General features: G+C 40.6%; 1 protein-coding gene across 1 annotated transcript in view; it reads left to right on the plus strand.

Annotated features, from left to right (window-relative positions):
- Positions 1-16,724, plus strand: part of N4bp2 (NEDD4 binding protein 2) — a 66,258-nt gene that overhangs the window by 47,867 nt on the left and 1,667 nt on the right. Inside the window, exons 12-17 of the mRNA XM_021210316.2 lie at positions 451-496; positions 2,665-2,852; positions 5,838-5,956; positions 8,175-8,313; positions 11,245-11,433; positions 13,080-13,248. Of these exons, the coding sequence (XP_021065975.1) occupies positions 451-496; positions 2,665-2,852; positions 5,838-5,956; positions 8,175-8,313; positions 11,245-11,433; positions 13,080-13,248 (850 nt within the window). The remainder of the gene's footprint in view (positions 1-450; positions 497-2,664; positions 2,853-5,837; positions 5,957-8,174; positions 8,314-11,244; positions 11,434-13,079; positions 13,249-16,724) is intronic.

Genomic DNA, 16,724 nt, shown 5'->3' on the forward strand with positions numbered 1-16,724 from the left:
ATACACAGGATTTTTAAAAATACTGAAAATCTTAAAAACCAGAGCTCTAAGTAGGGTATACACACACACACACACACACACACACACACACACCTGTGTGTGTGTGTGTAGATATCCCTTTTATCTTTTACTCTTTATTTTATGTATGATAATGTTTTGCCTACATATCTATCTATATGAGAGTGTCAGGTCCCCTGGAATTATAGACAGTTTGCCATTTGGGTGCTGGGAGTTGAACCAGGATCCTCTGGAAGAGCCACTCATGCTTTTAACCCTTGAGCCATCTCTCTAGCCAACATAGCTATTCTTAGTAATTTTATTTACATAGTTTGACTGTTTTACTTAATTTTGTAGTGGTTCATAGTTGACAAGAAGAACTGATACAGCCTGTAGCCTTGTTTGCCACTGCATCCTCCCTGGCTAATCCTTGCTCCTTGTCTTTGTGTTCAGGAGCGACAGAGACAGGAGGAGGTTTCTCGAGGCAAGCACATGCAAGGTAAAGAACATCTTTGACTTACACTTTGCCCTGATATTGAAATGTTGACTGCTGGTTTTTAATTTATTCTAAGTGTACTTCCATAAATATGTTACCCAAAGATTTAAAAACTCTGTGTGTGTGTGTGTGTGTGTGTGTGTGTGTGTGTGTGTGTGTGCATGCATGTGTGTATGGAGAGTGTGTATGTCACGGTGTACGTATAGAGGTCAGAAGGAAGTTTGCAGGTGTCTCCTTTTACCATGTGGATTCTGGGGATTGAACTCAGGTAGGCAGGTTTAGCAGCAAATGCTTTTACTCACTATGTCCCCAAGAATTTTGATTTACAAATGAAAAAATAACCTCGTGTGTGTGTGTGTGTGTGTGTGTAGCCCTGACTATCTTAGAACTTGCTTTAGACCAGGCTGGCCTTGAACTCACACATATTATTACCCTGCTCCTGCCTTCATAGGACTAGAATTAAAGGTGTGTGTTGCCACCGCCCAGCAAGAAATCTTTTTTTTTTCTAAAGATTTATTTATTTTAGGTGAGTACACTGTGATTGTCTTCAGACACCAGAAGAGGACATTGGATCCCATTACAGATGGCTGTGAGCCACCATGTGGTTGCTGGGAATTGAACTCAGGACCTCTGGAAGAGCAGTCAGTGCTCTTAACTGCTGAGCCATCTCTCCAGTCCAACTAATATTGTGTTTCAAAATGACACTCTTCCTTATAATAAAAGCAATGATTACTAATTATAGTTTTGTAGACTATAAAATATATAATGAAGAAAANACCATGTGGTTGCTGGGAATTGAACTCAGGACCTCTGGAAGAGCAGTCAGTGCTCTTAACTGCTGAGCCATCTCTCCAGCCCAAGAAATCCTTTTTTAAAAACTTGCCTTTTTGTGTGTAAGACAGTTTGTAGCCAAAGCTGGTCTTAAATTTGCAATACTTTTTAAAAAAGCTTTTTAAAATTCTCTCTCTCTCTCTCTCTTTCTCTCTCTCTCTCTCTTTCAAAAGAAACAAACCCCCAAAAAACAAACAAACAAACACTGCATCTAGATGCAGAATAGAATCCTAGAGGAAAATAAGGCTGTGCACTGTATGTTTATCATGACTGCTGCAGTATCTCGTGTGCTCTGACATGTCAATGTGCTTCTTCGTAAGGTTTTCAAAAACTTTTGGTTTATTTTCTTGATAGCATTATATAGAGTTATTACTCAACTATTCACATCTCTATTGATATCAGTGTCTTAGATTACAAAGGTAAAGCTGCTTTTATGATAAATCCTGTCAAGGTGAAGGTCCTTGATTGCAGATGACTCTTAGCCATATTGTCCCCAGTGGTTTGTGCTGTGGCAGGCCTGGTAAGAAGGAAGGGCCTCCCTTGTGAAGAAGCACCTGGAGGACCTCTGTGCTCTCCACGCTGCAGCTGAGGGACAAACTGGAGGCTGAAGATTCAAGCAGAACCGAGAGGGACCCCTGGGCTGAGAACGAAAGACATCAATCCATCAGTCTGGGAGGAGAGGGGGAGGGAAGGATGGATCTGATCAAAACTCAAGGTGTGAAATTTTTAAGAATTAGGAGAGAGAGAGAGAGAGAGAGAGAGAGAGAGAGAGAGAGAGGCCTAAGAATGGAAGTGACTGTGCTGTTGTGGTCCTGTGACTGCTTGGGCCGCCTGGGCTGCTATCTCTTCATTCCTCACAGACAGGAATCTATCAGATGTGCCTGTCCCCCTTAGAGATGCTGTTACATGGTAACTCCTGTTACTGTGAACCTCAGTGCTTTGTTGTTTATTTTGAATGTAACTTGCTATTTATAGTATCCTCTGGTCTGTTAGTATCTGTCAGCATGTTACTCTCCTCGGTTCTAGGAGTAGGAGAGAGGGGCTGAGCACAGCTCTCCCTGTTGCTCACTGCCCAGCATGAACTGTTTTGTTGGGGAGGGAGGGAGTCAAAGGGACATGGAAAAGAATGGAAAGCATTGAGCTGATTTATGGTTATACCTAGATCATTGCTCATATGAAATATTTGCTTGTAGTTATGTGAAGGTTTATTTTGAAATTTCAGAGTCATATTATAGGCTGAAAAGGATTTTAAAATCCCATTTTTCTTTTGTCTTGTGACTAATGCTTAATTTGTATATTAATTGCTGAATCGGTGACACTACTTTATATTACTCTTATAGATCCTTTGCTGGCTGGACACACTGGTCTTGATAATTTTGAACAAAAATCATCTCAGAAAACAGGCAAAAGGTTATTGAAGACTTTAACAGCACCTGAGACCCTGGATCACTGGAACACTCAAACAAAAAAAGTTTCACTACGAGAAATAATGTCAGAAGAAATTGCCTTACAGGAGAAACATGACTTGGTATGGGTTGGCACAGATACTAACCCATGGTCTCTGACTGCAGTGTTACGTACATGTGACTTTCATTGGATTCTGTGTCTTGTGTTCAGCCTGGACGAAGGCAGTATTAAAGCTGAAGGGCGTGTAGGTAGAATTAGAAGTCGAGGCTTTGCTTCCAGTTGACACTGATATGTGTTAAGTTGTGTTAAGCATGTGCGTGTTTTATAATTATTTCATTAAGTTTTGTCATTGGTAGTTTTGTTTGTTTGGTTTTGTTGTGTTTAATTTTTGAGACAGGGTTAGTCTGTGTGTGTAGCGTTGGTTGTTCTGGAACTCACTTTATAGAGCAGGCTGGCCTTGAACTCAGAAGTCTCACCCTGTCTCCTGTGTGCTGGGATTGAAGGTGTGAGCCACCATTGACTGGCTTCATTGGTCGTTTTTAACATTTTCTTCAGTAATTTTTTAACTTATAGAAAAATATGAAATCTTTATTTAAAGATAATATCATACATTATTTAGTCATAGTAACTGCATTGTATTTTTAAGATGTGTTATCCTCACAGGATAATAAGATCCTAAGTTTATAGTCCAGTCATGTTAGAATTTGTAGTTTAGAAACATGACCTGTTAGATCCCCAGGACTCTTAGCATTGAGGATTATTTGTGGGGAGTTAATTCAGGTTATAAAGTGCATGGGAAATACTTTCTTTTGAGACAGGCCCTCATGCCTCTGAGGTGCACCTGCTCTGTCTCTGTTGCTCTATGGCGGTTCACTTCATCAGTCATTCCCTGGGCAGGGTTGTACAGCTTCCCTTCTTACTGCTGTTTGTGCTACAAATGGGCTCAACATAGCTAAACTTTAAACAGATAGTTCTAGGATTGTTATTAAAATTTCTGATTTAGGGCTGGTGAGATGGCTCAGCGGGTAAGGGCATCCGACTGCTCTTCCGAAGGTCCTGAGTTCAAATTCCAGCAACCACATGGTGGCTCACAACTATCCACAACGAGATATGACTCCCTCTTCTGGTGTGTCTGAAGACAGCTACAGTGTATACTTACATATAAAATTTCTAATTTAGAAAGTTTCAGGGTTACTTTAATTGCCTTTGAAGTTTTATAGAAGGTTATTTTCAGAGATTAGTGTCTTAATGACAAGCAAAAATTATTTAACTATGTTGTCAACACTAGAAAGTATTAAAAGTTACTTTAAGAAGTAACCCCTCCCTCGTCCCCTTTCTTCCTCTCTCTCCCTTTCTCCCCCTTCCCTCCTCTCTCTCTCCCCCCTTTCTCTCTCGCCACCCCCCACCCCTCCCGCCTTCCTCTCTTGTTTGTTTGTTGAGACAGGGTTTCTTTGTGTAGTCCTGGCTACCCTGAAATTTACCCTGTAGACCAGGCTGGCAGACTGATTTATCTGCCTCTACCTTTCAAGTGCTGGGATTAAAGGGATCTGTCACCACTACCCAGCTACTTTAACAGTCGTTTTCATGATTTAGTTTAGAATTTAAAAGAAGATACTCTAAGAACTCCAGGGAGATGGCTCAGTGAGTAAGACTACTTTCTGTCAAGCATGAGGCCTTGAGTTCAAACCCCTCAACACCACCATAAAAAGTTTTTTAAGCTGGGTGTTGGTGGCGTACGCCTTGTAATCCCAGCATTTAGGAGGCAGAGGCATGTGGATTTCTGACTTCGAGGCCAGCCGGGACTACAAAGTGAGTTCCAGGACAGCCAGGCCTACACAGAGAAACCCTGTCTCGAAAAAAAAAGTTTTTTAAAAAGTGGGTGTGCTAGCACCTGAGCTGTTAGACGTATACAGGAAGAGCACTGTGGAGACACCATCTAAAGGGAAGAAGGTAGACTGTGATGGAACAGCCACAGGGAGCATGCAGGCACAGCACTCTGCCGCACAGGCGGGGACAGAGGACTATTCTAGGAAACTCTTTAGGAAGTCTAACAGCTTTACTTTACTTAATTAAGAGTTTTGCCGTTTTGTACTTGGATTTCAATACATACCCCAACTGGCCTTGAACTCTCCACCTTTCTGTCTTCTATGTCAAGCATCACACACACTTGGAACTCCGCTCTGCTGGCGTAGGCAGAGCAGTAGTAGTTCTAGATAGGCAGCTTTATGGAGTGTGAAAAGTAATAATACTCATAGACTTATTTCTTAGGTAAATATATTTGTGAAAAATTTTTAAACAATTAAGAGTGCTAAGGTTTTCTGTCAACCTGAATATGTAACATTTACACACTGTAACTTCTGCCCACTGAGGAGAATACAGTTTTGAGTATGGTCACAGCATCACATGGTGTCTGTTAAAGAGGACTCATGGGCTTCAGTGCCAGAAAGGCTGGACTTCTCCTGAGCAGCTGCTGAATTCATTTTATGGACACTGAGAATGTTTCCTTCCCCTTTGCTTTTGCTACTCAGGGGGCTCAGAACTAAACTTGTAGCAATTTACAGGCTTGGCATGGACTTACATATTAAGTTTACTTGCTAGCTAATTTTTGACTTTGTTTATTTGTATCCTATCTTTTTAATAGTTAAATTGATTAATGATTAATAATGTAAAGTATCATTATGTCATTTGTTATATGAATATCATAGCATTTATACCTGCCTGGTATAGTCTACTCCACTCTTAGGCTACAACGTACACCAGTATATATGTGGTTCATGTTTACTGAAGCATTGTATGACTGTATATGTAGCTTCATCCTAGCTGTACTGTTCAATAGACTGTTGGGTGTATGTATGTATGTGTATGTGATTATATGTGTTTATCAGCATTTTCAAGTTATTGTCAAAAATGGGATAGAAATAAATAATGTAAGAATACTTATGTTGTTGACTTCATCCTATGATCAGTGAAGAAAGTTTGTGATTTCTTATAAATCATTGGTCTTTTTGCAACAAAATAAGTAGGCTTTTGTTCAGTATTGTCTGGCTTATAAATTCCATCTTACAAATCTTTACCTTATGGGTGATTGTTTTCTGTTTTGTTTTAGAAAAGGGAGACATTTATGTTTGAAAAAGATTGTGCCACAAAACTAAAGGAAAAGCAGCTCTTTAAAATATTTCCAGCCATTAATCAAAATTTCCTGGTGGACATTTTCAAAGATCACAAGTAAGTGAGTGCTAAAAGGACTGGCTAGTGTCCCTGGACGCATTTGCCAAATGAGCTATAGTGTTCATTTAACAAACTGATACATTTGATATATAATTTAGAAAGTGAAAATTTCTAGCAACTGTCTTGTATTCCTTGTTAATTAAAAAAAAATTTTTTTTTTTGTTACTTTTTCCCCATGGGAAACACGCCCAGACAACAAGTAGCTGAGAGGCAGACAGTGTTTTACTTACATTTTTAAATTAGAATCTCATAGTGTTAAGTGGAGTTTGTTACAGTACAACTATCAGCATGGAATTGGATTATCTATGTTTGATTTCGGAAGGAAACTGAAACGATGTATAGATCCCCAAAAGATTGATGGAATATAGTTGTTGTAATTAAAAGAAACATTCAGTTAATGTTCCTGAAATAGGCAGAAATTCAGCTTGGTAGGCCATAAGTTCTAGACAAGCAAGGGCTATGTAGCTTATCTCTAAAGTAAATAATTTTTAAAAAGTAGAAATCCAGTTATCAGTGTTACCTCTTACTATTATTTTGGTGTTAAGCATTTAGCCAGGGCTGTCCTTAAATTTGTTATGTATCTAAGGATGACCTTGAACTTCTGACCTTGCTGCTTCCACCTCTCTGATTCTAGGCTTACAGGTATCTGCCGTCATGGTCAGTTTTATGTAGTTATAGGGATCAAACCCAGGATTTCCTGCATGTTAGCCAGGTAGTCTACCATCTAGGCCCGGTAAAGTTAATTTTGACTGTATATAAAACACAAAATTGTGTGTATTAATGAGTGATAAAATGTTTTGACCTATGTGTACATTGTGTAGTGTTTAATTAGGTTAACATGGTTTTTCCAAAATGCTGGCTATCCTGAACTCTTTGTAGACCAGGTTGGCCTTGAACTCACAGGGATCCTCCTGCCTCTGCTCCCTGAGTGTTGGGATTAAAGGCATGCACCACCATGCATGGCATCATGTTTTTTTAAACACCTGAGGTTTTTACTCATTCATTCATTCATTCATTCATTCGTTTATTTATTGTGTGTGCAAGCAGCAAGATGTGAGTGTGGAGTCAGAGATCAGCTCTCGAGACTTGGTTCTCTCCTTTCAGTATGTGGGTTCTGGGGATCAAACTACTCAGGTCATCAGGTATGGGAGCAAGATTACCTGCTGGGCTATTGCCCCTGCCCATTTACTACTGCTGCTGCTGCTGCTGCTGCTGCTGCTGCTAACTTTCCAAGTGTGGGACTGAGAGATGGCTCAGTGTTTAAGAGCAGTTGCTGCACTTCAGAGGACCAGAGTTTGTTACGAATACCATGGTGGCTTACAACTGTCAGTAACTCCGGTTCCAGGGAAACTGATGGCCTCTTCTGGACTCCTTGGGTACCAGGCATGCATATGGTACACAGACATACATGGAGGTGAAACATCCATATACATACAGTAAAATAATAAATAAAAATGCTTCCATGATTCTTCCCCTTCCTCTTCCTCCTCCCAGTGTTTTTCACTATGGACAATTAAACCAGAACCAGACATATGCTAGGCAGGTGCTCTGTCACTGAGCTGTATGTATTCCCAACTGGTTTTATTTTTATTTTAAGGCAGGATTTTGCTCTGTAGCCCATGCTGGCCTTAAACTTGTGACTCTCCTGACCCAGCTACCTGAGTAGCTAGAATTGTGGTATGTGCCATTATGCCTGGCTTGGTACCACTTTTGACAGATTTTTGAGGCTGGGCATTAAGTGCTTGGCTGAAATGAACAGGCCTTGGGGTTGATTAGACAGCATTAAGGAGGCAGAGGCAGGCAGGTCTTGGAGTTTAGACCAACTTGATTTCTGTAGCAAGTTCCTGAGCACCCAGGGCTGCACTGAGACCTATCTTAAAAAAAAGTTTTTATTTTTCTCTGAGATCATTCTTGAGTCTTTGAGCGTGTTATGTTTCAGTATTAAAAACTTCAAACTAAACCAATTTCTGATACTTTTTAAAATTAAAATTATTTATTACTATTTTATGGATATGAGTGTTTGCCCACATGTGTGCCTAGTGCTCACAGAACTGGAACTGGAGTTACACACAGTTGGGAGCAGTCATGTAGATGCTGGGAACCAAACCTGGGTTCTCTGCAAAAGCAGCTAGTGTTCTTAGAAAGTGCTAAAGAGGCTTTATGGTGATTGTGCCACAGAACTTTCATTTTCCTTTATTTAAATATATTTAAACAGCTATTCACTGGAAAACACTGTACAGTTTCTAAACTGTGTTCTTGAAGGAGACCCTGTGAAAACAGTTGTAGCTCAAGAGTGTGTTCACCAAAATGAGAATAGCACTTCTCATACTGCACAGAAGTCAAAAGAGAAAAAGGTATGGAGTGATTTGATCTTTTACTCTGTTGGCAAATAAATGTATATAAAAATATGGTTTATTTAATATAATAATTTAATGATTATTGTTTTACCATTTTGAGTAGATTGAAAGTTTAATGACCAGTAACATACTTTTAAAGAATATCTGTGTACTCAGAATGAATTTATACCTAAATATGTTCTTATTTGATATTGGTATACAATGATAAGCATCTAAATTTAAATTCCTGTAGATTCTATATAGACTTTCTTTCTTTCTTTTCCCTTAGGCAGGATTTCTCTGTGTATCCCTTGCTGTGTGTAGACCAGGCTGGGCTCTCAGAGATCCATCTGCCTCTGCCTCGATATAGATGTTTCTGTGTAGACACAGCAGCTTATGAGGCATAATTGAACAGCAGTGGGTTTTAGTATATCATAGATCTTAGAATCTAAATATGTGGGCAGAAATATTTAACTTCTTTCCTAAGTGGTTACTCTGTTTTACCTTGAAAATGCCTTGTTCTGTGTTTGGATAACTCATTATAACTTGTAATCTTCTATCAGCATCAAAACTTATTTTTGTTTTATTTTATGTATTTGGGTGTTCTACCTACCTGCTTGCATGTATATATATCTGTGTGCAGGGCTGATGAAGGCCAGAGAAAGTATCACATTCCTTCAAAATTCCAGTTACAAGAAGTTGTGAGATTCCCATGTAGGTGCTGGGAACCAAACTCCCAGGTCCTCTGTAAGAGTAGCAAGTGCTCTTAACGTTGAACCATCTCTACATCCCCCTTTGTTGTTTTGTTTTTGGATAGGGTTTCACTATGTAGCCCTGGCTGGCCTAGAACTCTGTGTAAACTAGAGTGGCTTTGAACTTGGAGATCCTCTTGCCTTGATCTCTCAAGTACTGAGATTAAAGTTGTGGGTCACCATGCCTAACTCATAATTAAAGTTTTTGTAGAGTGTGGTGATGTCTGTTATTTTAAACCTCTGAAGTTCCAGGATTTAAGCAAAATATTAATGAGATTATATGACTGTCTATTATAATATATTAGGTTAGTTTTTCTTAATATTTTTACCAGTTGGAAATATATATAACATAATACAGTGTTTTTATAGTACCTACATATATACAGTATTATATATAATACTGTTAAGGTTTCCATAAATCAATTAAAACCATACATCTTTTGAGATAAGACATAGATTGCTGTTTGTAAGTAGTTCTCTGTAAAAAATAACTTTGAAGAAAAGAATTAATAAAAAGACAAGTTTGACTTAGAAATAACTAATTTCAATTTTTAAACATTAGCTTTTAGTGTTCTAAAGCAGTGGTTCTTAACCTTCCTAATGCTGTGACCCTTTTAAAAGGCTGTCATGTTGTGGTGACCCCAACCATAATATTATTTTGTTGTTACTTCTTAAATGTAATCATACTAATGCTATCAATCACAATGTAAATATCTATATGTGACTCACAAGGGTTTGTGACACCCAGGCTGAGAGCCACTGTTTGAAAAGTATTTGGATATACTGTCTGAAACATTACCCAAAATGCAGCTTTCTTATTTGATGGGAGGCATATGGACAGTTTGTGTAATTATTATCTTCACTGTCGTATGTTTTGCATAAGAGTGACTTACTTCTTTAAGGATCTGTTTTGGATACCAGTGATCTCACATGCACGTGTGGGTGCACACACATACAAAAACACACTTTGTTGCTGTGTTTGGTTTCTGAGAGAGGATCTTGATGTGAGGCTTACAGTGTTCTCAGTCCAGCTGCTTGGCCTCCATGAGCCTACGATTGTGAAGGTCCAGGCTTCATTGTAAGCGGCTCCTGACCGCAATGACTAATGGAACATCGTAGGTTGAAATCTCTATCATCAGCCGTGCTAACTACACGAGGTATTCAAATTTTTTAAATTATTTGTTTTTAGTTGGCTTTTAATAACCATAAGTTGAAATTTCTCATTGCTACCTTGAAGCTTTTTGTTTGTTTAAAGCAAGACATTGTATACCTCAAACGGACTTCATACTCCTGTGTAGTATTAATGCCCAAAGCCCTGCCTCTGCTCTTGAGTCTGAGAAGATAGGTGAGTGCAGCACTAGCCAAGGCTTGAAACTGCATAGGTTTAAACACAAACCAGAGCGTGGATTTCTGTGCTGAGTGCATTCGGATTGCTGTCTAGTCTACCTTCTATCTTTTGGCTTGATTTTATGACCTAATTATATTTTAGTAATTGTGAAGAACAGCTGGTGGTGGCTTCTGCGGCACACTCCTTTAATCCCAGCACTTGGGAGGCAGAGGCAGGTAGATCTCTGAGTTTGAGGCCAGCCTGGTCTACAGAGTGAGTTCCAGGACAGCCAGGGCTACACAGAGAAGCCCGCCTCATCCCTCTTCCCCCACCAAAAAGGAGATAATAATTGTGAAGAACATTTCTATGTCTCCTAAAAGTGGTTATGTTAACAACCTTAAAGCTTAGAGTGGGGACACTAAGAAGAAGAAGAGCCTAGCTGTCTGTCTGCTTTTCCTCCTTGCTTGCTTCCTCCCAACCCCCAAGATAGGGTTTCTTTGTAGCCCTGGCTTCCCAAAACTCCCTCCGTAGACCAGTCTAGATCAGGCAGGCTTTGAACTCAGATCCATCTATCTCTGCCTCCCAATTGCTGGGATTAAACAGTGTCATATAGTCCAGAGTCACCTCCAATTTCTGTGTAGCCAGGCTCTTGTGCTCCTCCTGTCAGATGATGACCATATCACACTGAACACATCCAATTGCCTCATCTTCCTGCTTTCGTTTGATGGCTAAATACCAGGATTACAGACGTGTACCACCACGCCTGGCTCAGGCCTAGTTTATGCATACATTTTCTGACAAGAAGACATTCGTTCAGGATAAGACATCCATCCCAGACTTTCTTTGTGTATTACGCATCTGCTCTTCTAGGCAAAGAAACCGAAAGAGGCTGAGGACAGCCTGAGTGACCCATCTTTCCAGGATTTTGAGTACCCTGAGTATGATGACTACAGGGCAGAAGCTTTCTTGCACCAGCAGAAGAGGATGGAGTGCTACAGCAAGGCCAAGGAAGCCTACCGCATGGGGAAGAAGAACGTGGCCACCTTCTACGCCCAGCAGGTGAAGCAGAAAACTGGTTACAGTTCGTTCATCAATTGTGGTATTTAAGTGCATGAAGTTTTATTTGGAGATTATATAAGTGACATATAAAGTGGCCTAATATAAAAGAATGCACAATTGTGAGACTTCTCTACTTTGTTGAGTTTGTCATTGCTTTTGTATGTGTAGCATCATGAATACAGTTGGTCTTCAGGCCTTGGTGTGAACTTGCTCTCACACATGCTCCAACAAGTGCACTACCACGGAGCTGCTTTTCCCTCCCCTCCCCTCCCCTCCCCTCCCCTCCCCTCCCCTCCCCTCCCATCCCCTCCTCTCCCCTCCTCTCTGCTTTCCTTCCCCTCCCCTCCCCTCCCATCCCCTGCTTGTGGACGTTGTACATCGTGGTGCGGAGCCTAGTGCGCACCACGATGTACAACGTCCACAAGCAGCTCCCCTCCCCTCCCCTCCCCTCATTTACCTTTTATATTGAGACTGAGTCTCACTAAATTATCCAGGCTGGCCTTGAACTTGTGATTCTGTTTTGTAGCTTTCCAAGTTACTGGGAGTATATCCATATACCACTAGGCCTGGGGTATTGTGGCTTGTTTCCTTGGATTTTCCTTTAGGTTAAATTGAATAATCTGATGGTCTTCTGAGCAATTTATCATTCACTAGTATGTTTGAACAGATAGAAGTTTCATGGAAGAAAGAAAGCAGAAAAGGCTGTGTTAGACTGGAGTCACATGGGTCTTACATCGTCTATAACATTTTAATTTTTAGTAAAGCATTTATTTATTTGTGCGTGTATGTATTTAGTACATGCACATGTGTGAGTGCATGATCCTGTAGATTCAGAGGAGGACACCAAATATCTTCCACTATCACACTCCCATTTATTGCCCTCAGACAGCAGTAAGGTAGTACGGAGCCGGAAAGTCAGCCTTTTAGCTAGGCTGGCTTGCCAGTGATCTTCTGGGATCTACCTGTCTCTTCCCCTGATGCTGAGTTAGGGCATATACAGATATGCCCAGCTTTTTACATTGACTTGAACTCAGGTTGTCATGAGCAGAAGGTGTCAAACTAGGATAGCCCTTTGGGCCCTAACAACAGTCCTTGGACAGGGGGTAACTAGAAACTGTTTTAAAGGGACCATCAAACTGAAGAGACCCACGGTTATCAAAGAGTACATTTTATTAATCAAATCAAACATTAAATCTGTTGGTTCTTTCTTGAGCTAAATATTGTCTTCTTTTATGAATTTTTTTTAAAGATTTATTTATTTATTCTATGTTAAGTACACTGTAGCTGTCTTCAGACACTCCAGAAGAGGGTGTCAGATCTTGTTACGGATGGTTATGAGCCACCATGTGGTTGCTGGGATTTGAACTCTGAACCTTTGGAAGAGCAGTCGGGNGCTCTTACCCACTGAGCCATCTCACCAGCCCTTCTTTTATGAATTTTGCTTGAGGATTTTTAAAAAAAATTGTACTACAATGGGTAGTTTAAAAGCCATATTCTTCATTTACTAAAGTTCATCATCTTTTAGCCTATTACATCAAGGTACTAAATTTAGTGTTCTGAATTTTGTTTAGGGCATTTCTACTTCTTTGCTTGTCTTAAGTGGTAATTATCTTAAGTTTCTGTTGGTGCTGTGTTTATGATTGAAGGGAGGTCTTCATGAGCAGAAGATGAGAGAAGCCAATCACCTTGCTGCTGTGGAGATCTTTGAGAAAGTCAACGCCTCTCTGCTACCGCAGAATGTCTTAGACCTCCATGGGCTGCATGTGGATGAAGCTATAGAACATTTGACAGCAGTTCTACAGCAGAAAACAGAAGGTAGGAATGTGCTGATGACCTTGGTATTCACCTTGCCAAACACAGTGAATCTGCCTGTGCAGCCTGGGACTCTGCTGTCTGGGAACTCTGAAATCTGCCTGCCTCTGCTTCCCAAGGGCTAGGGTTAAAGGCGTGCGCCACCATGCCTGTCACACACACACACACACACACACACACACACACACACACACACACAGTTTTTTTAAATTCTGTATTTATTAGCCGAAATTGTTTTCTGTGTCTTCCTAGCTCACTACTTAAATTTTATTTAGATTTATTTTATTTTATGTGTGTGAATATTTTGCTTTCATGAATATCTGCATTATTTGTATGCCTTGTTAGACGAGGACATTGGGTCATCTTGAACTGGAGGTATGGGTGGTTGTACCCCTCTCTGTACGTGTGGAGCTGAACCTGGGACACATGTAAGAGCAGCAAGCGCTTTTTTATCACTCCAGTTCAGTTCCCCGATACTTTTAAAAACTAGAATTTTGGTGTGGGAAAATGGTGTTGTGTGACACTGGGGAGATAGACACAAATGTCTGCTCAGCCCAGAAAGAGAGTCCATGGCAGAGGCTAAGCACCCCACTGACGTCTGACTTGAGATGCCTGAGTTTATTGCCCTTCCTTCCAGGGGTGTGGATGTGATGGTTTGGGTGAGAATGGCTCAAGCTCAGATGTTAAGTCTCCAGTTGTTAGGAGTGCTTGGGAAGGATTAGAGGGTGGGCCTTTATTGGAGGAGGTGTGTCACTGGGGATGGGCTGTGAGGTCTCCAAAGCCCAGCGCCTTCTCAGTTAGCTCTCTGCCTCATACTGTTGGGTAATGCTGTAATCTCTCAGCTCCTGAGCACCATGCGTCTGTTTCTGTGCTCCTTGTCATGATGGTCATGGGCTGTCAGCTCCCAGGAAACTTTGTTTCAGCAGTAGAAAAGTGACGAAGACAATGGTGAGCATAGCAGACTGCAGTGTAGGATTACTTAGCTGTCACACAGTGCTGTACTTCAGATTGCAGGTCTCACTCCTACAGTAGAAATGCTTGCCTTTGACCCTCAGTGTCCCAGTGTTGGTCTTCTCTTCTGTCCTGAGCTACTCTACTGTCTTTCTATTTCACTGAGCATAACGCCTCCTTGTTCAACCATGTTTCTCCCTCCCTCCCTCCCTCCCTCCCTCCCTNNCNTCCTTCCCTCCCTTTCTTCCTCGATGTGTGTGTGCACATGTGTGAACAATGTATTAGATCTATTTAATGGAGTTGTCCATGAAGATGATTTCATCATACATGGATGAATTTATGAGTGCTACTTAAAAGAAGGCCAGTAAAAAAGGTGTCATTTATATGACACCTTATAGCAGATTAGTGATTACTTGGGCTGGAAGGAACTGCTGACTGCCACGTGGTTTCTTTTCTTTTCTTTTTTTTCTTTTGTTTTGTATTTTCAAGACAGGGTTTCTCTGTGTAGCCCTGGCTGTCCTGGAACTCACTCTGTAGACCAGGTTGGCCTCAAACTCAGAAATCTGCCTGCCTCTGTCTCCCGAGTGCTGGGATTAAAGGCGTGCACCACCACTGCCCAGCTACATGGTTTCTTTTTTGATTGGAGGGAGTATTGGAAGCAAGTGTTGATCATTAGCTGAAACAGTTGATATGCTAAACAATAACCCAAACAACAAACACTACTGAATTATAAAGGAGTTGTTTTGGTTTTGGAGACAATATATCACTAAGTTGCCCAGGCTGGTGTAGCCCAGGTTGGCATTGAACCTAACTCTGTAACACAGGTTGACCTTGAATTTACGATTCTGCCTCAGTCTCCAAAGTGGCTGTGATTAAGGCTTTTTCAGCACATGGCTCAGCAGTAGCTTGCCCAGGGTAGCATTTAGTCAGACCCAAGGTGCAAAAAGCCATCTTGTCCATGCTTGTGGTACCTTGTCTACTACTTACCACCAGATGGCAGAATTGCTGAGTAGAAGTGTTTGGGTAGGGGGTAGGAATCTGTGGGGTATCCTGTATTATGTTTTAGTCATGATATAAAAGAATTTTCAAAATTGAGACTAACTAGAGACCTGTGGGCCCCCTGCCTTGTGAGTGAAGCACACACATACCTGTGAAGCACACACATACCTGTGATGTGCACACATACCTGTGAAGTACACACATATCTATGAAGCACTCACATACCTGTGAAGTGCACACATACCTGTGAAGCACATACATACCTGTGAAGCGCACACATACCTGTGAAGCGCACACATACCTGTGAAGCGAAGCGCACACATACCTGTGAAGCGAAGCGCACACATACCTGTGAAGCACACACATACCTGTGAAGCGCACACATACCTGTGAAACGCACACATACCTGTGAAGTGAAGTGCACACATACCTGTGAAGTGAAGCGCACACATACCTGTGAAGTGAAGTGCACACATACCTGTGAAGTGCTTTTGCTTTCAGATAACCAGAAACTCAGGAGTTTGGATGTGATTAGTTATAGGGATTCCTTGGAGACAGAGGAACAGGTTAAACATCACCATGAAGATGCAGTCAGAAAATAAAGGCTGGAAGGAGAGGAGAAATAACTCTATTTTTAAAAAGTAAACATAAAGAAAAATAACAGGAAGGAAAACCTTTGATTTATAGCTCCCTAAAAAAAAATCCAGTTGGGCACAGTGGCACACCTTTAGTCCCAACACCTAGAAGTCAGAGGCAGGTGGGTCTGAGTTTGAGGAGAATCTGGTCTACAGCAAGAGTTCCAGGTCAGCCAGAGCTGTAGAGTGAAATGTATAATATATGTATATGTTTATGTAATATGTTATGCTAAAGATAAAAACTTAGGCTGTTTATGAATGAGAACATAAATTTTTTACATTAAGTACTTTATTATTAATAGGACTTCTTTGTTTTTATTGTTGTTGTTACTATATTAGAGCTAGTATTGATCTCAGAATTTATATATCTACTTTCCCAAGGTCAAATATGAAGTAGCAACTGCATATTATCAAGAGGTGTATGTCATTCAGTATTTAAAAAAAAGAATCTCTCCTGGGAAGAATTTAACAATGAATTATCTTTGAAAGACCATGTTAAAAGTAGATTTGCTAATAGCTAGTTGTTCCTGGAAATGATCTATAAAATAGTAGCTTTTATTATCTCCTTTCTTAATGTGAAGAAATAGGTGCCAAGAAGCCAATGAATTTGCCCATGGACACACACAGTTGACTTGTAGCACTGTGATTCATACTAAAATATTAGAGTGTTTCGTTAATAGGGTTTTTTCTAATTCACAAAAATGTGTCCTATAAAGCAGTGTCTGAGTAAGATGTGAAGCAGCTTTGGATAGAATTAATATTGCTGTCATCATTCAGAAAGGCTTGTAGAAATTGGAAATCTCTCTCCTCAGTTAAGCCTTATTTTTCTCTCCTGGTACAGAGTCTCACCATGCCCCTCAGACTGACTTCAACCTCCCCTTGTAACCCTGGCTG

Source organism: Mus pahari, chromosome 13, assembly GCF_900095145.1.
Source record: "Mus pahari chromosome 13, PAHARI_EIJ_v1.1, whole genome shotgun sequence".
Classification (NCBI taxonomy): Eukaryota; Metazoa; Chordata; class Mammalia; order Rodentia; family Muridae; genus Mus; species Mus pahari.